This window comes from Tauraco erythrolophus, chromosome 5, assembly GCF_009769465.1.
Source record: "Tauraco erythrolophus isolate bTauEry1 chromosome 5, bTauEry1.pri, whole genome shotgun sequence".
In the NCBI taxonomy this organism is placed as follows: domain Eukaryota; kingdom Metazoa; phylum Chordata; class Aves; order Musophagiformes; family Musophagidae; genus Tauraco; species Tauraco erythrolophus.
In genome coordinates, this window is record NC_141469.1 from 37,900,265 (window position 1) to 37,925,509 (window position 25,245).

Here is a 25,245-nt window from a genome sequence, read left to right on the forward strand (position 1 = left end):
ATATGCTTAAATCACTAGGTAATTCAGAGGTCAGACAATGTTCCCATAAACTGCTAATATGTTTAGAAAAAAATTAGAATAAGTTAAAAATTCATGCTATTTTTGAAAAATATTTGAACAGTTACTTATGACCTCTGGGAGTCAAGACATTCTACAGACCCTGCAGACAAGTCAAAAATCCCAGCTACGTGATTCATTCTATTTAAATACAATATCGGAGCTGGTGTGTTATACTTTGGGTTTCTTTCTGGTCTTCTATTCAAAAGAAGAAAGCCCTGAAGACAGCATTCATGCATTATAACACTTATGGAACCATACAATGTCATTCTACAATATGCGAATAGATTATGCTCATTGTAGGAGTATGAACTCTCAGATTTACAGTATTACACTTTGAACACAGAGCAACTGTTCCTTTTATTACACACTTTTAACTGCATAATCTGTATTAACATTAGTTATATTCTGAATAATAGAATTGAACCTGGTCCAGCACACCAGGACTGCTTAGAGTGACTTTCTCATTCTAAGAGGTATTTTCCTGCTCTCAGAAGTCATCCAGAAACAGTGACCATGACACATTTTATTTCAGACTAAGTCCTTGACAAAAAGTCTCAATTTTCTTCCTTTTTTTCCCCTCCCAAATTGAGTCTGAAATGAAAACACCAATTAAAAAACTTACAGAAAACTGAAAGTGCCCATTTTTCAGCACGTTCAGTGTTTGCCTGCTGCTTAAAAAACCTATGACTATACCCTTGCATGACACACACACAAAAATGCAACTTGCAAAAAAAGAAAAATTAAACCTCTCCAACCTGCAAAATTACATTTTGAAAGTTTACTGCCCTATTTAACTACATCTGACTTAAAGGATTGAACTTTTTAAAATAGATTAGCATATACTGAAATGTGTATAGGACCTAACCAAGTTCACAATTATGATTAGCACTCATTTGCCCAGTAACACAACATGTTCCTTTTTCTCCAACTTACTTGAATTTTGGAAGTGTACTCAGAGTCATTTTGGTACAAGTTCCTCAGAAAACACTCATACTACGCAATACAGATTGGGATAAAGTGGTATTATTACTCTACACCTGTAACGCCAGGTCTTTTAATTTGAAAAAGAGAATCAGAATTTGTTACTCAGAAAATTAGCATCTTCATTCTTCCAGCCAACACGTACCTTATCATTAGGGAAGCAGAGTACCTGGTAGAGAAAAACCTGACTAGCAAGAGAGACACCTACTTCAACAGTCTATGTTTTAAAAGTTTGGCAATGTACCAATTTTTACAACGGGATGGTCTCTTGTTGAAATGCAGTAGTAAGCAGAACCTGCTTATCTGACTGCTTCTGAAGCAGTCCAGAAAGATTCTCACAGGAAAGTGCTTTGATGTCCACAAATCGACTGAAATTATCATGTTAAAGGTTTTCTGGCTTACAAATAACATCAAAGATGCTCAACCACCAGTACAGTCACAAGTCGCAGTTATTCTGTACTGTTAACCCTACCGCTCCTCTGCTTGTGTTGATTTTCATCAGTATGACTACACTCACTTCAGTAAAACCGACTCCAGAGAAGCCAATGTAAAAGCAGATAGCAAATATCACAGGGGAACACAAACTCTATACACACACAGCATCCTATACACCGGAAAGATGAAGATATTCTGAGAACGTGCTGCGTACAGAACAAACTGAGTATCACCACCATTCAATTCAAAGGCTGCTCCAAAGGGCCAGATCAACTACACCCGATTGCTGTGCCTTACAAGAATTAAGCTTTTGTAGAACAGAGTACATTGAAACAATGTTTTCAGAGAATTTTACCTCTCAAAGTGACTTGGTTTTAGTTTCTCGGTAGTCTGTATGTCTAGAAAAAACTGCAGTAAACACTTCATTTTTTCCTGATGTTTTAACTAAAAATACACTCTATTAATGTTCTATTCAAAGTTGTGCAATATCTTCTTGTGCTTCTCATCCACACGAACAGAACCAACAGTAATGCTGCAACAACTTCTTCAAAACACAACTTTAAAAGAAATTGTAAAAATATCATCACAGTTTCAATTTACTCAGTTTGATGACAGAAGAGCTGTCAACACCTCTAACCCCTGGTCATACAAGGGATTACTGCAAATGCTGAGCACAGCAAACTGTTTCCTAGAAAGTGAAAAGAGTAAGAAGATCTTGGCATTTAAAATATTTTCCAGCGTTCTTTTATTGTACACTAAGTAAGACTCCTTCATATTGACTAGGCAAGTAATCTACAACTAGGTCTACAACTAACATATTTCCAATTGAGAGAGATTAACCACGTCTACTGCACAAATCCACAAAAGCACTTTTATTGCAGCAGAATCCTTTTCTGCTCTGGCTAATATCATGTGCAAAAGGATTCTGAGGTGACACTGAATATAATATGGGATAGGGATAATTATTTCCTACAAAGACAAGGAAACCACATAAATGGATTGGATTAAGTTTAATGATTTGTACCTTTTGGCAAACACACAGAAACAACTGCAAAGCCTGCAGTTATGAAATGATGCGGTCAGTGTTCAGTGAGAACTGAACACTGCAGTTTTAGTGTATGATGAAGCTTGCATTGGTTAAATCTGCCTTTCCCACAAATCATTCCTATCCCTCGCATTAAACTGTGTAATACATATAAACACATACAGGCTGATGTGATTTTATGCCTGTCATAAAGTCTTAGCCCACCCATTACATGTTTTCTGCATTCGTTTTTCTCAATATGTTTCTACTTACTGTCTTCAGTAACTACTCAGTGCCAACACTGTAAAGTACTTTCAGAACAATCCTCAGCACTAAGTAATCAGATTTCATGATTAATATCACATACAAATTCATAATGCTGTATTAATCTGCACCAGAATCTCAGAAAACCAAAGAAAAAAGCTATGACAACTATGCAAAGGTCAAGAAGTAAACAAGAAATACACAGCACAGTGCTGATAACTCTTTCAATATCTCATTTCAAAGTACGGAGCCAAGAGGTAAGAACTAGGCAAACTGAGCTACCATACAACTTTAGAAACCACTGAACAGAGATATGAGAAGCTGAGACAACTTAGCTCATTTCAAAAGACTTTGTATTTTTACAGTTGTGCATGAAGTGTGACAGAAGACGGAGGGAAAGATTTCACATGAAAATTAGTCATGGGCGTTTTTTCTCATGAGGAGAAAAGGAGAACAATAAATGAAGAGCATAACAACTATCTTATTTTATATTTAATCATTCCAGTTACAAAACAGCAAGCAGAATCTTTCCATAGAAATCAGTTGGTCTTTTCCTTCAAAGCTATCCCAGGCATACAGTGATGCTGCGGAAGTGAATTAAATATTAACAATTTCCCAGCTTTAGGGAACTCTGCTGTTAAAAGATAGTATGAGAGCCTTTGTCCAAGTGCAGTTCCTCTTATACCCTACTGGATTCCAGAAATAATGTTATGTGAGTTGTTTCACAATTTGGCTGATTACACAGCTGAATATAATTTAAATTACAACTTTCACATCTCATAAGCCAATAAATACGTGGATTTAAGGCGTTTAGACTGTCCTTCAACACTTCAAGATACACGATTTATGTCTTTTCACCTGTTTTCTGCCATTATTCCATTATTACGTCTAACATTTTCCTTTAAGTCATGCTGTCCAAGATGCTCTTTACAGAATTTTACAAGTGGTTTCATTACGCTAAGCCTCAAGTTCCCACACTTAGCTGTACATAGTAGACTACCAAAGAATCAAATTTTTAAATTAAACTTCTTCAAACACTGAAGTACCGTAATAGTAAAGAGTAGGGCTTATCCATTCTTTCTATTATCAGGTACGTAAAACCTTCTATTGCTTTACTATTACTACTGCTGGATACACTGAGCTGTTTAAACATGAGGTGATCCTTCAATCTGCATGAATTCAGAGTGAAAATGCAAGAAATCATCTACAGATAAGCCCTCTCACACTGTAACACTAACTAGCGAATTAAAACAACAGAAAAAACACACGCAGGGACTTCCAATATTCTACCGTGCGTACTTAACAAGATGTTCCAACTCCTCAGCCTTTGGGTACACTTACCATTACGTCTACTAATTGACAGAAAATCTCCACTGAAACAAACTCTTCTGTCTAAAAATAAAATAATTATACAAATGTATGCTTAAGGGGATATACAAGCTTATTATTCATTTTAATATAAGAAAGTGATGTGCAAGCCTTACTACTATACCTCCCTATTCCACCACAGCATGCTTCTGTTTCAGTCCAGTCAATCAACAAAAGGAGAAGCATGCCAAGCTCAATGCTTATCACACAGTGTTTGAGACAGTTGAAAGTTAAACTATGGCAAAATTTATACAGTGCACTGGCTGCTATTAATCAAGAACCAGGAATTCAGAAAAACAGTCTGCTATAGGAAAAAAAAAAAAAACACAAATTCACAAGCTCAATGTTTATTACTCATACTCCACACTTCTCAGTTTATGGTTTGTCCGCATTGGGACACATTTGGAACGTGCGAATCCAAGTCTCTCCTCTGTTTAGAAAACCACTGGATCTGTATGTGTCTGTCCTCCCACTTCAGAAACCTAAAATGAAGCAACTTTCCTCATAAACAGTTATGAAGAATTACTTTGCTATTCTATATCATTAAAGTACTATCAAATTAGAATACTACCAAATACTCTGGCTGTCCATAAACTTGTTCTACACATTTTAGGAATAACAACAAAAAGAAATGTGTTTTTTTTTTTTATAATTACTTGTGACATTTGCAAGAAAATCCACTTCAAGTGTTAAAAAAGAGTCAAACTTATTTCAAGATATACATAAAACGGCTACCCAATGAAGAAAAATTTGGTGTGAAAAGCAGTGTTTGTCACAAGCAATCTCCTTAGAGAAGTGAAAGTTTAAGGAACTAGTTACCTGACTGTCATTTTCAAGGCATGTCTATTTGGTACCATACTCAAAAGGCCATGATCCACATTTCATACAGTAATAAGAGTTCTGTCTCCATCTACTGACTGAAAAACATTAGGTTCAATCATTCATAAGGAGTATGACCCTACAAATGGTCATCCTACCGATACACAGTATTTGTGACTGTTTCAACAAGAGCATGCTGGATTTCACAGTATTTTTCCTTAAGTTATTAAAGAAGCAAAACAGCTCAAGGCTTTCAATGTATAGGCATCTACGCCACCAATCCCCTTTTTGTTTCAACACCTGTATAATTAAAGTTACTTAGCTTTAAGTAGAGCATTATTAAAAATAAATCACAGTTTACTGATATTTGGCTTTGACACATCACAAACCAGAAGTAGCTAATGCACAAGTTTGCTTAAGTGACTGACTTCTGAAATAACCAAGATCGGGTGATAAGTGTTTTAATAAGTCTTGCTCATTGAATTTAAAGTGGTTAGACCATTTGGAACATAAAACGCACCCTAGGACAAACATGAACTTGTTTTTACTGTATAAAAAAAAGTCTAAAAAAAACTCACTACAGTTGCCTATGGTACGCTTTTCAGCAACTGTAATTGCAAAATGAACAATGTTTTCACTATATAGTATACAAAGGGATCTGTAGACAAGTATACTTGTCTGAGTACTTAATTATTTTAGCATCTAATGCGTAAGCACTCTGCTTATTCTATTTCAAACTTAACTCTGCACAGACTGTCATATGACTTCTTCAGTCTTTCAGGCTTTCTGGTGCTCCTGCAGTCTTCACTAGTCTGATTATACACAGTTTTCCAGCCACCTTGTAGAGTTGTTTGTTTTCTGATAGTTGTTTGGGTTTTTTAAACTAACACGAATTCAATACATTTTCCTTGTTTAATTTTACAGTTTGTTGCATTTTTAACTGGTTCCTTTAGTCTCATCCAAATAATTCAGATTACTCTAAACAATTACTCCTTCGTAGTTACACACAGTATTTCCAATACTGATGTCACAGATACAGTAATTTAAAGATACGACTACATTATCATTACAATAATGCATTAGACGGTTATTTTAATCTTAATAAATAATGAACTTAACGACCTGCATACATATACATTTATAAACTCTTAAGAGTATTATTTCTATAAATGTTACTACACTTCACAATATTAAAAAAACTTTTTCATTTGTATAGGTTTACTGCTTGGCTAATAATGCACCGAAGTGTTTTAGCACTGAGGTTACAAGTTTGAGCAAGTATTTTACAGCGAACTTTTTCTAACTGCACTATTTTTCAATATTTACACTTTGAAATAGACAACCACTGAGGTTTATAGTAATTAATAACATATTTCAGTTATTGAAATGGTGGTCTAGTTAAAGTTTTGTTTAGGTATCTTTTCTTTCTTCATTTTTACATCACATATACTTGTATGGAAACTGAACTGTGGGATTTTGTTTTACATGTACATGTTCAGTCTCGATCAAAGTCTTAATCCTTCAATGCATCCTTCATTAATGAACTGTGGTATCGTAAATTTCTAATCTTATATACAGCATTAATACATAAGAGGATATTTTCCTGTTAGCATACTAAGTAAACATGTCAGAGAAAACAAGTTTGTGTGAAGGGCACACTTGCCCATATAGCTACACACTAAGAATTCCCAAAATGCGCAAAGTGATCTATTGGAAGTGTTTTCCTACAATTACGTTCAAGCTTAGAATTACTTTTGGCTTCAGGAAGAAAAGCTATTTTGATCAAATCTAATAACCAGTTTGAGACTTTAAACAGAGATACAGTTTACAGTATGCAGGACTTCACTGTTGTAAAATTGTGAGACATACGGACTTAAGTGCTTACAAAAATATGTCCCAAATGAAGAATCCTAAGATATGGAGAGCTGAGTTTGCCAAGATTAGACAGCATTTCATTTCTCAAACAACAAAAAGCCTCTACATGCACACAACACAGCACGAGACCATGCTAATAATGAAACAAAACCAACCTTGCTGTTAGGCCCCGATGAGAGCTGTCTCGAAATAAAAAAAAATGAGGTTTCAAATGAGTGACAACTAGACTTAGCTTTCATTAAGCTTTTGTTTTTTTAATAACAGTATCATCTATAACTGAAGTCAGTAAATGAAAATATGCTAAAATGCTGTATTTTATTATGCAGAGAATCAACTTCAAGTCTAATAGTAAGATACCTGGCAATGAACTTTCAGAACTCCACAAAATTTACATTAAGTATTATAAAAAAGCCTGCTTGAAGTACACACAAAAATATAGCTATGAACCTGTCTGAACCGTTACTTAGAATAAATGTAAAAAACCTTAAGGCACTATAAACTAAGTACAGCAGGGGCTATAGTTTTTTTGAAGATACTCTATTTTAAATTGGGCCGAACTGGTCCACAGGCACTCCACGTAAAAAGTGTTTAAACCTATTAAGGTCACAACCTATTTCCACAGTGATGCAAAGTTACATGTGAAAATCTCCCTACCATAAACAGCACTGAATAAATTTCTGGTGTTGGTTATTAAAACTAAGTGTTGGTTTCTCCTTTGAAGCATGTTGGTTAATTTAGCTATACTATTCATTTGTAATCAGTCTTTTTACTGATTACATGTAGATGTGTGAATTTGGCTGACAGCATAGAAGGAAAAAGAAAATCAGGATTTACTCACCAAGGAGGAATCCCTGTGACATCACATTCCATCCTATAAAGGAAGTGAAAGTGCTCTTCCCTTCGGTCTGATTTACAAGAAAGAAAGAAAGAGAAGGTTGTAATGTTGCTACACTATGCACTGTTATGGAAAGGAGAAAGGAGTACTTGATCTGAGAGTTTACTACGGAAAATACTGAATTCACGTGCCTTTTTCTGGTTGGCAGAAAGCCGCACATTTTGATGGACAAGCGTACTACTTTCTCAATGAACTTAACCAGACAACAGGAAGTTTATGTATTTAACAACTGTAGCCCTTAGCAAAAATAAAAATAAAAAAACAAATAGGCTTGGGACTAACTGTGCAACAGAGGTTCAGATTTATTTAATAATCTGATAATATGAACAAAGAAATAAGGTCCATAATAAGAACATCAGTGTATTTGTTTTGATTTGCTTGTTTGTTTAGTGGTTTTTTTTTTACCCCCCCTGAGATGCTTTCTTTCTACAGCTCCTTTTTTGAATTAATGACATTCTATTTATTTCCTACTGAAAAGAGTAAATCTATGATTTCACAGGAGGGCAATGGGAATTTTAGGAGGTACATACACTACAACTAAAGTTAATGCTATTATTGCTGACAGGACCTAAATTCACTTATTTCAGGGAGCAGAGTAAAAGAAAAACACAGAACACATTTATAATCTATATATATTTCCATACGGAAGAAATGTAAAGATCTTGTCAATCAATCTTTATATATAAGAAAATTCATAATCTACTTATCTATTTTCTTGAGAAAACTAGAATTTGGAGGGGAAAAAAAAAGAAGTCTCACTTTCCACAACAAGTCCTTACTTGCTTCATGGACGAGACATAAAATCTTTTAAAGTTTAATTAAACTGGGAGTGCTGTCAGAGTATCACTAACATACAATTTTAGGTTTCATATCGTGGTGTTTTTGAAGAAATAGAGAAGAGCTTTTCTACAGGCCCACAAGAGCTTTTATTGGTGTACAATATTTTCAAGAAAAACAAAAAGTCAGCTCCGTAACAGTGTTTCAAAGCAAGCAGAGACATTAATCTGCCCAGCATCTCTGGGTCTGAGGGATTAATTAAAAAATGTGTCTGAATTGTAAAAGGAAACCGTACCTTTCAACCTCAGGTAGAGTTAGTTTTAGGAACCTGTCATTAAGGACTGTAATTCTGAAGAGAACTTCATCAAGTTCACTTCTCTCTCTACTTTAGATTTGTTGCTCCAGCAGAGTATGTGCTTTTATGTTGTCAAAGAATATTTTAAAAAAATTAGAGTAGTTGACAAGATTCGAAGAGAGTAATTTAGGAAACTTCTTGCCGTGACTCGCAAGAAAATGCAGCAGAACTGGGTTTTTTTTTGTAATTTCAGACAATGTAATTTAATTTTGTGAAGTGTTTGTTAATTTTTCTAAAAGCACACTGCTATTTACAGAGCATAGCAGTAACGAAGTTGCACCTGCCAAAACCACCATAACCTGATGATTCAGCCTCTGCCAGTTTGACCACAGCAATTTAACTAGCAGTTTAGTTTACTTAATGACAGAATCTTGGATTCTTCTGACTAAAGTTTTTGAAGTTTTACAGTGTCTCTCTCCAAAATAGCCATGTTAACATCAATATAGCTCTGACAAATACACAGAACTAAATTTACTCAAAAGGTAAGCTCAAGTGATGAGGAATGACAACTTAGCAAACTGAAGCACTTACAATGTCTAGGCAGAAAAAGGAAACAAAATTCTTTAACATACATTACTCTCTGTTCCCTCTTTCAGAGTTCTGTAAAATGGAGTATTAAAACATGTGGAAGGCTATAAAGCGCTCCCCCTACATTCAAGCACTGCACACAATACCATAGACAGGAATTAGCCCATCTTACAAAGAATGTGGTTTTATTGTTTTAAAGAAATAATGGGTAATATAATCATCTTCTACACTGAAAAGAGTGGAAAAAGTTATGAGGAAATAAATGAACTGAAGAGTAAACTGGAAGGGAGACGGAACACTCACTGGTCAATCACTTCACTGAGATGTTGAGAAAAAAGTCAAGATGAAGGGAGGAGCACTTTTATTTACTACACAGAATGGAATATGATGTGGCAGGTTCAAAGAATAACTCATCATGTCTCTCAACACTTACTTGACATTTGTGAGGAAGAGCACGCTAAAAGATAAACAGCCACCTGCTTTATAAGTACCTTTTGTAATTACAGATGCATTGTACCTATTGAACTCTATTTTGTTTCAAACACATAAAAATGTATTTCCTGAGCTAGAAGAAAATCTCAAATAATTTTTGCCGTAACAAATCAAATCAGCATAACTAGAAAAACAACAACCCCCCCCCCCAAAATCAAAGTGCAGGCTCTGAACATTTGGAAACAATTTTTTCATCTGCAAAAATTCCATTACATACTATAAACATGAATTGCAAACCTTTCAGCAAAAAATCACCAACTTTAAAACATTAATGAATTAGACAAAGGCTCCAGCAGTGAACAAATACAGAGGTACTAGGGGAATAAATTTCATAAATTCTTGAATAAACTGTGACAAAACAAATTGCTTCAGGAGTTGGTACAAAAACAAAGCCTTTTCACTCAAGATAATCTCAGTTTCACTGCATCTTACTTGCTAACACTTCGAAGACAACATAGTCAAGTTGAAGAGATTAATTGGATTCTATCTTGCCTCACACACTAAGAATATTGTTAAGCAGACTAAGTTTTAACACTGCAGTTATGTGTACATATATACGCATATACACCCACATGTGTGAGTGTATATGGTATTTTCAACATCACTTTCTTCAGTATATTGAACAATACCCAAAACCAGCAAATGGTGTCTCAAATTTTTAAATTTTCATTCCAGAACAGCAAACTTGTTTGTGAAAATCAAAGCTGAGTTTATAAACAATGAAGAACACTTTAAATAGAAAAAAGTATGAAGATCCAAACGATAGGTTAAAATCCATTACATTTACCTGAATTTTAATATTTTAGCAATAGCATCATACAAATATTTACAAATAGGCACATAATTTGACTTGTCATCAGGCTGAAACTAAATAGCTGCCTTTTTTTTAAAACACAACTAGGAAAACTCTCTTAACGTAATGAAAGTCTGAGATTCAGCTCAATTAATAGCGCAAAAAAATATTAGAGACTGCCACCTAGTGCCTATGTTAAGCATCACCCAAGTACTAACATTTAAACTTAAGATCATACTTTAAATATTATTTCTTATGCCACTAGACTAGCATTCACTCTAATCAGAACATACATTCTAAACTATGCATCTAAAGGCATTTCACATATAAAAGACTATTAATAATACAAATGCAAGAACTTAATTGAAAAAAAAGAAATCAACTACCATAAATCAACTTCAACTTTGGGGAAATCCAGAATGAAAACCCTGAAGTCCTTATTTATTCAAGAAAAAATTACAACATCAATAAAAAGACTTCTTTTCTTTTAGGCTACACTTAAGGCTTACATGATCAGCTTTACCACGAAGCAGCATCTTTTATGAAGGACATTAATTTTTGATACCTACATAAGAAAGGTAAACCAAAAATCCTATGTATTAGCAACAACTTCTTAGTAGTGATCTGAACAAAAAAAGTCAGAGGTTAAGATCTAAAATATCTTAACGTTATTCGATTAGTCAGTCTCATCCCATTACTCCCTAAGATTCTTTGAAGGAAAGAAAATGACACATTTTATATAGGGATCCTTTGGGCAAAGTTTACCATGGAAATAAAAACTTTTGTTGTAAAAAAAAACCAACAAAATTTTGTTTCAATATCAAAGAGTCTATTGAAAGTCATGAGTTAAGTCATTAACTCAAGTCTCAGAAAACTTAAAGCACTGTTCGAATAAACGTTACTTAAAAGAACAAAACTATAGGATAAGGTTACATCTCTGTCCTCTACTAACCTGAATACGCCTAAGCGGTGCTGTTATCAAACTGTTGTGTCTGAAGAAAACAACAATGACAGTTAGTGACTGGTGGCAAAGCTTAAAGGCCTCACACCTGTGCTTTGGCTAGTTTAGACCAAAACTTCTATTTTACACTGGAAGAAGTCATTAGTAGTTCAAACAGCACTAAAAGGCTATAAAATTAAGCACACACATAAATAGAGAAACATTATTTAAGGGTATCAACACCTTTCTCTTCTCTCAACTTACCGTAAGCCATAGCAAGGCAAAGTGATGAACCGGAACATTGCCAGAAGAACTCTCAAAGGAAGCAGGGTGAATACATACAGAAAAGCATCCAGGCACAAAAAGATTCCAAAAAACATCAACTAAATTCCAAAAATAAAACAGAAGTATGTCAGTAGTTTATAAAGAGTTACAGAAAGTTTATAAAGAATCATATTATTTCATGAAAAATACATTTACATAAGACTAGCGAAATAAGCACAATACTTTCACTTGCTCAATCAGCTGACCTGTAAGAAAAGTAACATGCTATGCACTTGGAAGACTATTCAGCAAAAATTCTGCACCACAAGGTCCAAGTAGCAAAAGCTTTTGCAGACTTCCATGGCTCACCGAACTCAGTCTTTATGGAACAGATGAATTGCACTTGGATATAACGGTAGCTCATTCTACTTCGAGGAGACTTTCCTCTAAGGTTACAAAAGTTAATGCTTTTAGCCTTAGGAAAAAAAAAACATAGAGTATGTGTACATGTGCACAGCCATTTTCTGCCTATCTCCTTTTCCTCCCCCTCTATTTTTTTTTTAACCTTGTTAATTTTCTATTGCACAGCTAATTACAGCTATGGTAGCTCTCCTTCAATTAACACCCGCCTTTTTCATACAAAGTAGAATATAAAATATGAAGAGGTAAACTTCCAGTTGCCCTCTGTTTAAATGCTTTATCCTTAATTTATAGAAACAGTTAAAGCCATTTCATTATAGCCACAAGCCAAGCAACTCTATGATAATTAAACTAGACCTAAACTCTGCAAGTAGAAAGCTCTTCTAATACCAGACTCTCCACATGACATTCCTTCTTTATCTGCTCTTTGAACATATCTAAGATTTACCTGAATGGAACTCTACAGGTATATGGTTTTATACTTCTGTCAGACCAGAAGCTAGTGTTTTTTTCCTGCAAAGAAAATCATGTAAAAAGGCAAGCTTCACTGGCTACACAATTAAGACTAACAATATCTAAACAGGTTTAGACATCCATGACAGATATGCATTTACATGTGAAAGCTGTATGTATTGCGGACAGGAAAGGAAGATACTTGGGGGGGCGGGGGGGGGGGAGTAAACCAAAGCACAAGTATATTACTTCTATCTCAAACAACCTCTCTGCCTTCCAAAATACCTTCTTTGTCAGCTTACACAACAGCCAGTTCAATGTCCAATGAGCCACTATCACTGCTATGTACCTTTTTTTCACTCAGTGGTTACAAATAATGGATGAATTTATGCATTGCATTTTAATACGCCATTAAATCACGTATTTCTTTTCTAACTTTTAAAACAGGTGCTGAATATCCAAGCACTGATGGTGACAGGAGCTGAACACGTATCTTTCTTTTTTTTAACTCCTTAACTCAAGCCTAAAACAGAAAGCCTGTCATTTTGCCCCTGTATTCTTTGAGGGCATCTTTATAATCTAGAAAACAACCTTGCATTTTCTTTTTTATTTAGGCAGATTTTTTTCTCTGCCTGAGTGTAATCATGGTTTTTCACATTCTATAAGCTCGTGTTAATATTTGCAATTATTGTTTAATGTCCTCATTTTCCTATTTTTTTATTACATTGCACCCATTACATATTTACATGCACCCACTGAAATATAATCAGCACTGAACTTTCCACTCATTTCTGTAAACATTATTTTTGCTACTACACTCCAGATACTGAGGAGCTAACAGAAAAGCTTACACAGCTTTTCTGTCATCATAACCGTATCTTAGCACAAAGTTTAATTTTGAGATTGATTGGCAAGTGTTCCTTTAAAATGGCAGGAATAGGAACCAACTTTTCATTTAGTATAAATAACCTATTACAATGAAGAGCTTCCATTGAAACCACACAAAAAGCTCGAGTAGAAGTAGCATTTATACTACAAACTATATAAATAACCTATTACAATGAAGAGCTTCCATTGAAACCACACAAAAAGCTCGAGTAGAAGTAGCATTTATACTACAAACTATCTTCTCTAAATAAAAAAGGGGTATTCAGGACAACAACAAAAATACTACCCTTTTGACATCACACCTCACTCTGAAATTACATACATGCATGTTAAAGAATATCTCCTGAGATTAGTCTTTGATAAATATACTTCAGTTTATTCTCACTCTACCTGATTATGATTTTCATTCCTAGTCTGTAATTATATTATTAGGTAGTAAACAATACAAGCCATTAAGAAAATTCTTCTGTTCCATTCCTAGTGTCTCACATGCTTTATTTCAATTAAGCAGGCTTTCGAATCACACAGTCGAGTGATTCCTGCAATAGGCAATACCTGTACACTACTTAGTTTGCTTTCTGGGTGCTCATCATCATACTTTTTCTATTTTTTCAATGAGTATGATGCAATTTGATATAGCTAGTATGTATACTAACCTGGACTAAGTCCATGCAAAGAACTAACAAATTTATTTCACAATCTCTTTGTAAAAAGGTACCTATCACTTTTTAAATCTACCTGCTTATTACTCAGTTTCATATGCTTTCATATTCAAAGTACAGACTGAAATTTGATTTACTATGCAAAAAACATCAATTTTGCCACTTACAGCATTGATCTTATTTATAAAAGACTGTTGGCCTTCACTTGTTCTTACACACTGAAAGTTTAATGAGAAATCTATGGTGATGATCCTTCAGAATAATTTCTGTGGCTTGGAGGTGGCATGTAATAGTCTACACAATTACAATGGAGACCATGTAGAACTGCTACATTGTTACACTGAGACTCTACTATAACTGGAATATTCTGCTGTAAACTGGAATGGGTAAACAATGAAGATGTAAAGACACCATCCCTGGAGATGTTCAAAGTCCAACTGGACACAGTCCTGAGCAACCTGTTGTAGGTGACACAGCTATAAGCAAGGGCTTAGACTATATTACCTCCAGAGGATCATGCCAATCTCATTCATTCTGTGATTTTCTGCTGTAACTGAGAATTTTGTTTCGTAGAACCATGTCTCATCATGCTCCAAGAATGAATTTAATGATACTGAGCGGGGAACCTGAGTGTTGCTGACAAAAGGAATCCTACTCTTCCTCCCTCCACCACTGCTCTTTCATCTTTCTACCCCTACTCCAAGTTATACAGCTCCCCTTCTGCCCTTGTGTAGGCTTGGATTCTCCAGAATACTGGTTGAGCAATTCAGCTCACTATTCTAGCAAAGAACAAACAAAGCAAGAAAAGTGAAGCGTTCACTAAGGAATTATGGGCTCGTTTAACTCTTAGAATGGTCCAATAAGCACCACAGCTCATGCAAAATAGGCAGCATGTATAAGGCAGGAGACTGAAGTGGGAGAAGAGTGAAACAAGACTCTTCCTTCAATATAAATTAGAGTTAAACTGATTTAGCCCTACCATGTAAATTCATCCCTAGAAGTTTTGAGAATTTCAGCAATATTACTTTCAATGTTATTGTTACACTGCAGCCTAACCAAACCTTTTTACCAATGTTGCCTTACTCATCATCCTTGAGCATATTCTTGCTGCTTCCCAAATCAAAATGGTTAAGTCAGAATAAAACTCTCTTCCACATTACAGCACTGGCATTGGCTTACTGTAAGGCCAGAGTTATATCTAAGCTGACATAAAGGAGGTGGCAAGAATGCCTCAGGAAGGTCCACAGCACTGGGACAGAGAGGGAAGATGTGGTAAACAGTGGCAAAAAGCAAAGGAAAAGGCTATGAAAATTAAGTCAAAAACCTTAGACAGAAATTCATCCATCATTGTATTTTTAAAGGACTGAAAACTTCCCACCCTCAAAACATTTTAGACTGGAAAAAATTTTAAAACAATTTTTTTAAAAAAATTTAAAATTACATTTTGCTGTAAAATTTTGTTTTGCTTGAGTATTCCTTTAAGGATCAGTGACATCTTTATATTTGAATTAATTTGTCATCATCTGAAAATCAGTCATGTCTGTCTCTGCTAATAACATGAGTTGCCAGCAGCAACAAGCAAACATAGGCAAAAAACCCCACAAACGTTTAAGTCACTAACACTGAAAATTAATTATTATAGATGTTTAAATCTTTTTTTTGTAGCATCAGATTTCATCTCTAAATTAAAACAAGTCTTAAAAGTATACTTTACCTTTTCCAGTTCTTTTGGTATCCGCATGAATGTGTATACTCTCTCTCTCCGCTCTGTGTATTTCGCTTCATTGTGTTCAAGGAAGTAACCTCGTGTTAGCTCAGCACTGATGAATCTCAGCAATGAAAGATCTACATTCAGAAACACACATAAGCAGAAGACATCTCAGGCATGAGCTCCAAAGAGTGAGAAGACTGCTGTGCTTTTGTTACTTGCTACATTTTCATTTACATCACATCTAACCCAGAAGGTTTCTGCTGATCGTAACCAGAACGTCACATAACTTAGTATGGAAGGAGCTACATGAGAAGCATGTCCTGTGCTCTACTGTTCCCCCCTGTTGCCTCCCAGCAAAGAAACCAAGCTACCTTTCCCAGTCAATCATTTTCATCAGACATTCCACTTCTCCAAAACATTACTCAAAGCAGCTAGGCTGAATGCAATATACTGAGTGGATCTAACCCTTAATGTACTGACAAGTCCTCCTAAATTTACTAAGCTCTATTTCGGGCTTCTTAAAAGCTATTTTCACTCCCAGCAACATTAGCAACTTGTTCTTTATTTTAAAGAACAACTTCCTGTAAGATCAAAATGTTCATGGATACATGATCCCAAGTGATTCAGTGCACAAACAGTACAAGCATGCTGATCGTTTGATGATCAGACCAAAGACTTTCAAGACCAAAAAGCCATCAAGCACATACAGGTCTTCAGCATTTTAATGGCTGTAGGTAAGTAAGCCGAAGGCTGACTGACCTGTGTCTAGTCAACTCATATGGCTTCTAAAAAAGACTTTGTGCAGAGTAGTCTTGCAAAAGGAAATAAAATATGAAATTATAACTCTGAAAATTCAGGCTGTCAGCACAAGGAGGTTCAACTTAAGCTTCGACACTCACTGACAAGGTCTGACATTACCACCTCCTGGTAACACTTCAGAAGTGACAGAACACTACAATAAATGCCAGTAATAACCAGAAATGTTGAACTTTAAAAATAGAAACTCTTGTGTTCGCACAACATCCAAAAGATGGAAATCGCTTATCAAGACAGATAGGTGAAAAGCTACTGAGCATTTATCATGACACAAGAACACGCTCACAAATAGTAAACTCAGATTTTTGCCAAAGTCTTAGTGACTACTGGGGGAGGGTGGACGTTGCATGGTACATTGCTGCACATGTTTGGGGGGAGGAAAAGGCTGCATAACACTCCCTTAGTAAAACAGCCTAGATAACAGCTGTTAAGAGAAGAATGCAAGTATCGATGCTAGGTATGAAGCATTCACTCAAAACTGTCTGAGATAGTGGCTTGTCAATATTAATCCCATTGAAGATGACGAAGAACAGTAGCTGAAGGACGTGTCAGAAAATTACAGAGTTCTAAAGCAAAGAAGAAATCAGCTCCAACAGAAGTATAAAAGAAGGAGAACAGGTAGGGTGTGCTTATAACCTTCCTCTCCTTGGGTGGGGGGCACACATATTGAGCGTGATTGGAACTTGTGGAGATTACAAACGGGCATTTTGAAGTTTGCAGTGGTGTATTAACATTCTGTGTATGTCTAGTATTGTGATTTATCATGTTGCTGATACTGATCACAGCTGTATCATTCACTGACTGCTGGTTAATTATGTATTGTTAATAAATCATTTAAATCATTATTTGCTTTAAACTGCATGAACTGAACAGTTTTTTCCTGTATGAGTTTGTTTGGATAGTGATTTTGATGATTCATATATTACTGATCCACTTCTAGTAAGTAGGCCAAAGCCACTGTAACCCTTACAGGTATTTATTTTAAAACAAACAAAAACAATGTGTAGTTTAATGAGTAGTAAAAACCTAATATTTACATGTAAAGTTTCAATCAATATTCATTCCAGTGACATAAAGCTGAAGTTCACACCACTAAATCATTGCTCAGATCTCTTGCAAACTTGTTTTCTGGAGTCTTCCTTTGTAACACTACCACTTGTAACTTTCTTGTTTTCCCAATTCTTTCTTGTTTAAAAAGTTAAAGGTAAAGAAATAACCTTAGGTATAAAGACACAAATTAACTCCTCTGTTAACTGCCCAAGTGTATTTTCTTCCACTTCAGATAACCAACCTTCTCTAACTTAATGCATCACCTCAAACAACTGAAGTTTCCTGCAAAGTAAACTACGCATATGGGTAACCACCATGGAGTAACTCATGGGTCCCTTCTCAGCCCCTTCCAAGTTAAGATATTATATGATTCTAACTAGTGAGCTATTTGTTCCCACTCCTTACGTCACACAAACTGGTTCACGGGCCTATTGTTGAAAACCAAATGATTTTAAGTTTCCTCCACCTGGCTAGACTTTCACGTCCCAGATATTAAGAGATAATCACTCATGACTGTGGTTGATCAATACACAAGCTCCAGACTGCGACTGCAGAACAATCCCTCCAGTGACAGGGGTGCACTGAAGCACACAGTCGCTCAGCCACCTCTTTTCTGAGCACTTACTGCCAACCAGCACCAGCCCTAGCTCTGTGCCAGTTGTGAAACACATCAGTGGCTGACCCTGTAGGAAAAACAGTAAGCAAAAGAACAGCATGAGACACCAAGGCAGAAGAGAGTAATAAACCATTTGAAAAACGGCTTAATTCTGCTATTAAAGCATCATTTTCCTTTAAAATTAACTAAACACTCTAACTCCTACTTCAAATTTCCTTCCTTTGCAGTCAGAAAGTTTTGAAGTGTGGCCCAAGTTTAAACTGTTCAGACAGTACACTCTTAATGCTTTCTCATTTATCTCCTCACCTCAGCACAGAAAAGCACAAGCATCTTCAAAACATAAAAGGCCACTAATTCCTTCCAAGTAAAAAGATAATGATTTACCTAAGTTATACTTCAATGCACTGCTACACAAAGGATAACCATTAACCAGAAATGGAGAGAAAAATTTGTGCAATTGTGAAATGCACCATGCCTCAGTAAATTTCTATTGTTATATAATCATAACTTTAATCCTAAACACAACAATTCCAGGCACTCACTTCACTCCTGACAATCCTAAATATACACTTCTTCCACAAACACTCAAACAAATCAACTAAAACAGCACAGTATTTTTTTTTTTTTAAGTATTTCCTTCTCCTCTAAACAACTTCTCTGTACAGTACTGGTCCTGCTTTAGCATCGTGAAAAAAAACCTACTTCTCTCTACTATTTAACATATTGCTACCATTAGATGAGTTAGAATTTTTAGTTGCTCTATCAAGAAGCCTGTTCTTCTAACGTTTCCTTGTCCTGAAGGGTCAGAGAGCACGAATGACTTTTAACTACTTTTTAATTTAAAATCAATTGCTGGAGTATAGTTAGGAATTTCCATGCACACACACAAATAACCATTTCCTTACTTTTTACAAAGTAATTTGTTCAATGGTCTTTCAGGCATATCAGTATGTACCTTGACCATTGTTTTTTTTACCACAAAGCAATTCATAATACTACAATCAAGCTAATTCCTTAGAACTATGGAAATTACATCAGTTTCATCAACACCACAGAACTAGTCAATGAAGCTGCATGTCCTATGACATAACACATGTTGGAAACAGACACAGCATCTGTCAAACACAGAAGGAAAGCATTGAATAGTCAGCAATTACTTCAGTTAAACCCTAACTCCTATTTTTTCTTTTTTTGTATTCGATAAAATCCGCTATATGACATTCAAGCCAACACTGAAGCAGAAAGCCTAGAAACCTGAACACCACTTTGAGCATTTTCCAGATTTTCAGCAAGGACTCAATTTAAGAATGTGGTGCTAATTAAGTTATTATAACCTTACCAACACTAAATCAACCCTGCCACACTGAGTGACAATTTTTGCAAAAAAGATAGGGCTATTTTTCAAAAAAATTACTCTATAGATACCTGAAATAACTAGCTGAAGGGTAAACGTAAATATAGCTACAGATTGACAGCAAAGGCCATGACACTTCACCTTATTTTTCCCTGTAAAATCCTCAGTTAGTAAACCACATTTAGTTTAAAAGACTTCTAGCAACCGGCACACAACTTCAAGGCTCTAGCAGCACCGCTATTTTCAGCGGTACAGGCAAGGACTCCCGTACTCACGGCTGCGCGTAGGTAAGAAGAAGCGTTAGGGCGATGAAGCATCACCGGTACTTGGGCAGAGGGCGAGGCGGGCCCGCAGCCCCCCGCCCGGCCCGCGGGGCTCCGCGGACACAGGACCGGCTCCGACCCGCCCTGCTCCTGCCGGGAGCCGCTGCGCGACGCGCTCGCTGCAGCCGCTTCGTGACAGGTGCGAAGCCCGACAGCCTGCGCTGAAAGCCTCGGCGCGCAACGCTCCGGCGGGAGATGCCCGTGTCGTTCAAAACCTCCTGACGGCCACCCGTTAACACGCTGCGCGGCGGGGCACGGGGGCTTCACTGGCCCCAGTCCCCCTCCGTACTCCGGACACAAGGAACCGCGCGGAGGGGCTTCATTCCGCTGACATGGGCGAGTTCGCTGACGAAACTCAAGGGCAGGGGGAGAAGAGGGAGCGCAGCCGGCGAGGAAGCTCCCCGCCCGCCCGCCCCCGCTACCGGAGCGGCCGGGCGACGCCGCTCCCCGGGCCCGCGAGGTCCCGGCGCACTTTCCCAAGTCGCTCGCCGAAGTTCGCACAGGCGGGCGGCCGCGGCGCCTTCCGCCCCGCCTCGGGCACCGGCCCCGGCCCCGGCCCCTCCGGCGCCGAGGAACCAGCGCTGGCCGCGCACCCCGCAGGCACCACCCGCCCCCAGCAAACCGCCACGGCCACCCCGGTCTCCCGTGGACGCCAACCCCGCCCGGGGGCCCTCCGGCCGCCCGGCCTGCGAAAGGAGGCCTCTCGCCCCGCGGCCGCTCCTCACCCGAGACGCTCCGCTTCTTCTTCATGCCGCGGTCGCTCTCGTAGAAGCCCAGCGTCTCCGTTCGCTGCTGCGGAGACGGCTGCCCCGGGCCGGCGGCAGGCGGCCGCGGCTCGCTGCTCCCCCAGAGAGTTTTCGGCTCCCCCCGGCCGCTGTCGTGCTGCTGCTCCGGGGCGGCGGCGCCGCCGCGCCGTCCGTCCCTGCCGCTGCCCGGCGCGGCGGCGTCGGCAACGCCGGCCATGTTCGCCGCCCGCTCCGCGCCCCGCCGCGCCGCGCCCGCCACCCCCGCGCCGCGCCCCTGGCGGTGACTCATCACCGCGCGACAGCGGCGCGCCGCGGCCCGGGCGCCGCGCGAGCGCCCGGCGCGGGGGGCGGGGCCGGGGCCGGCGCGGCGCCATCTTGGAGCGGAGCCGCCGCCGTTAACCGCTTCCGTGCCGGCACCCCCGCGCTCAGGCTCGGCTCCTCTCCGCGCCCGCCTCTGCCCGGCCGCGAAGCTCACTCTGGTTTTGTAGAAACTGCTGGGCTCAATAGCGCTGTTTGCGTTAGGGGAGAAATCCAGCGGGCCCTCTGCCCGTGTCGTAAGAAACGCGCGTAACAGTCACGGTTTCACCCGCCGCGCAGGCCGGGGGTCAGTAGTTCAGAACAGTTGCAAATAACGTGGTTAATCTGCCCTGCACCGTGCAAATAAAGACCTTGCTCGAAAAGGGAAAGCCAGAGGTGAATTATTAACTCTAAAGCCAACAGGATTTACATGAGTTGCATAACGTGTTGGACCAGGCCGGGCGTTTGAGGTCACAGGCTCGCACTCCCCAGGATGGCGTGGCTATTCCTGCAGGAGGCCTCTGGAAGGAGGCAGTGCGTCCGAGCCCACTCGCGCCAAGGACAGGTGCTGTTGTAGCCACTGTGCTCGCACGGAGCTCACAACGCCCTGCTGGGATGGGGGGGACACGCACCAGTGCTTCAGGAGCCCGCAAGGGTTGGCAAGGCTCACCAGTACCAGAACCGGGGCCTGAACCCCCTGAAATCGTGGGGTCCGTGAAGTGCTGAGGCTGGAAATGCTGTTCGTTACGGACAGCAGGGTACTGGCAGTCATCAAGGCTTGTCAGAGGCCATACTGCTGAAAAATAATCGTTCCTGTCTCAAGGTGCTTTTCATTTACACAAGGGTAAACATGAATATAAGAAGCAGGTAGCTCAAGGTAACAGCAAAGCACTAGATTGCAGGAGGAATTCACGTGGGCATGAGGACAAAATACCTGGCCTGGATTTCAAGTACAAGATCTCCTCCTTCACATTCAGTTCTCATATTCTTATCATGCATTCAGAGGTCAGATTCAGGCAGCTTAATATTTAGCCACTCGTCCTAGGAAAACAAAGAGTGCTTTATTCTTTCTTTGGAAGGCCGTAGTAATCTTCCTCTATAACACTTACGTTAATTGTACAGTTGTCTCAAAGAGCATTTCAGGCTTTGGATAAACTAGGGGTGTCCGTTTCCATTGCCATTAGTGGTTCTAAATGCCAGAAATCCTGTAAGATTCATCCAAGTCTTGATATTTTCAGGCAGTGGAGTGCTTTTTACAGGCACTCACAATGTGTAATAAGAGTATCATAGAGGGAGCTAACAGTGATAGCTACTACACATTATCAGTTTGGGCTTTCTTCTCCCACCTTTTCTCTGTGGCTGTAAAAAGCAGTTGGAAAAATAAGATGCAGAACAAAGCTCCAAAAGGAGCTGAAAAATTCCCTCAGCTGGAGTAGTGTTGCAGTTCATGCAAAGTTACGTGACACCCTGAGGGATATTCTGCTTCTTTGCTTCCAACTGTGTATAAAAGCTGTATCCATCCGTAAGTTGCATTGTATGGTACAAATTGCTTCAAATTGTCACAACCTTGTTATCAGTCTTACCCAAATGAAGACGTTTGCAGCATCAAGCATCGTTTTGCAACCAGCCACGCTCTTTTTCCTTCAGGCCAACTGAGAAGTTATCTAATGAATTTCCGGCACCAGCTGTGACAACATATGTATTTTCTATTCAGGGGTTGACCCAAGATAACCTTCCTTCGTTTACAAGATCTTCCAGTCTTCCACTTGGAAGTCATTCAGCTGAAGGCACGATAATAGTGTGACTGCACTACAGTTCAGCTAAGAATTGGCTCGTATTTTTGATGCTTCAAAAGCATGTTGACCAGCTACCCTCAAGTTCCTACCCACAGTTTTTCTGTATGTTTTTTTCTGTACTTTACCTCCAGTTCATAACCCGTCATTCGCCAGAATTTTAATGCGTTCTTTTCCACCTGGAAAGCTGTGTGTGTTTCAACTATTACATGTGGTATTTTGGCACAGTAGCCACTCCAGAAGGTGAACTCAACTGCAGCAAAATAGTCTTTAGTTATTTGCCTCCTTGAACCAGGCAAGTCAGAGGGGAAAAGTTGTTTGGTGGAAAATGTTGGCGGTGTTGATACAGGAAGTAGTGGTTCATTACGATATCTGCTGTTGGGAGTTATCTGGGCCCGTCTGCTGTCTGGGCACGAGCAGCTGTGTTTTGTTGCTTTCCATAGCTTATCTGCTGTGAGACACGCTAAGGAGTGACTCTGCAGCAAGTCAGAATCCACTTTACAGTTTCGTAACCAGTCACCAATCTTCTTCCTGAAGGGATTTTCTTAGAACAAGACACAGCCCTGTCTGTCTATGTTCCCACAGCTGGAGTTTCACTTTTTTCCCCAAGGAATAGTTAGCAGGTGGCAGGGGAAAGGGAAGATTTTTTCAAAATGACTGTCTCCAAGGAGAAAATGCAGTTTCATTCATACAACAACAAAAGCCGTTAGGGGTAGTCGTGGAGTGAATACAGACTGAGAATTAAGAGTTACTTTAATTTTATTAGAAATGTCAGCACTGCATATCTTTGAGGCTTCACACAAAGTACTTCATTTTTTGCCTTAAATTTTCCATACATATACTAGAGTAATGATTGTCTACTTATAATATATCTTACACATAATCATCACAGAGGCATTTTTCGCTAATTTGATGTCAGGAAAGTTTCTTCTGGCACTACCAAGTACTTAAACTTCTATAGTGTGCCAGCTCAGTTGTGCTTTAGTCCTTGAGTTACTCATTGCTGCAGCTACTCTGTCTGCTAGTGAGGATGGTGTTTTGGTGTTTTTCTAAATAATGTTTTTACGTGATCTAAAACTCCTCTTTTTTTTTTTTTTTTTGAATGGATTTTTTTTTCTCCACAAGACCCAACTAAAGTTTTTTTAAGAATAAGATTCAGAAAATAGATAATCATTTTTTGTAGTGCTTTTTTTGCTGGCAGAACTTTGTTGCATTTTCAGACCTTGCCATCTATGTCATTTACCCCCACGAGCTCGGATATGCCCTCTTAACATAGATGACCTATCAGTTGCTAGATAACATCGTAACATCAGATAGCCTAAAGTGTGCTAAAAAGAGGTCAAGTAAGATCTTTTTAGAGAGCAATACAAACATGGGGAAAAATCTGTCAACAAAGTGATATCACGTAGGAGAAGTAAATTATGGACATAGGTTAGAAAATACGAAAGAAGTCTAGAGAGAAGTATAGAAACTCAGTGCACTGTACTGAGCAGAGGTAAGCAAAGCTGGAGAATACAGTAGCGATAAAGAGGAGGCAGATGTTAAAATGATGCTAATAACAATGCAATTCTCATAGATGTGTGAAACAGTTATGAGTAACCGCAATACTCATAACTATATGAAAACATCTGGTATTGTAAGCTTTTTGTCAGTGAGGCTTAAACTTCTTTAGGCTTCGCAGTATAATTCAGAAAAGACTAGATACTGTAGATTAATGGTTTATTGTTTAATTTCTTGAGTCTCCTGCAAGAATTATATTGAGTCGTGGTCTTCAGTATGATTTTCAGTCATTCTTCATTTTTAAAAATGCCGTCACTGAATACACCTTCTGTGAGGAGGCAAGTCAACAAAACTCATGATGAGCTCAAAGCGCAATAATGCCGGGGTTTTTTTTATACAGGAAAGTATTTCCAGACCCTTTTGTAACATAAACAAGTTATTTTGTATTAGGTTTGTGACTTTTAGTTCATCAAGCCACTTAGTATGTGGGTGCATATTCATTCTTCTACTAAAAGCAATGCATCTCTTAGCAACAACTGATATTAACAAACTTAGTTCTGAATCTTGCAGAATCGCAGCTGTCATATATTTGCAAGGTACTAAAGTATTGGATGGAAATAAAATCTAATTCTGTCTCAGTCAGTTCTGTTTGGTAGCTGAAGTTAAAAATATCTGTTTACGCCCACAGGAGAAAAATAAAGTAAAGATTCTTTCCTCCATTTTATGTTCAACTTCTAAGCAGCACA

The 25,245-nt window shown here is 38.5% G+C and overlaps 1 protein-coding gene across 3 annotated transcripts in view; it reads right to left on the reverse strand.

Moving 5' to 3' along the window:
- TAPT1 (transmembrane anterior posterior transformation 1) overlaps positions 1–21,198 on the reverse strand; it is a 50,146-nt gene extending 28,948 nt beyond the window's left edge. Inside the window, exons 1-4 of one of the 3 annotated variants that reach the window (XM_086611895.1) lie at positions 20,889–21,198; positions 16,008–16,138; positions 11,871–11,989; positions 6,982–7,005 (exon numbers count right to left, since the gene is read on the reverse strand). In XM_086611895.1, the coding sequence (XP_086468021.1) occupies positions 6,982–7,005; positions 11,871–11,989; positions 16,008–16,138; positions 20,889–21,198 (584 nt within the window). The remainder of the gene's footprint in view (positions 1–6,981; positions 7,006–11,870; positions 11,990–16,007; positions 16,139–20,888) is intronic. The other 2 variants (XM_086611897.1, XM_086611896.1) reach the window with 2 other exon arrangements.
- Positions 21,199–25,245: the final 4,047 nt, after the last annotated feature.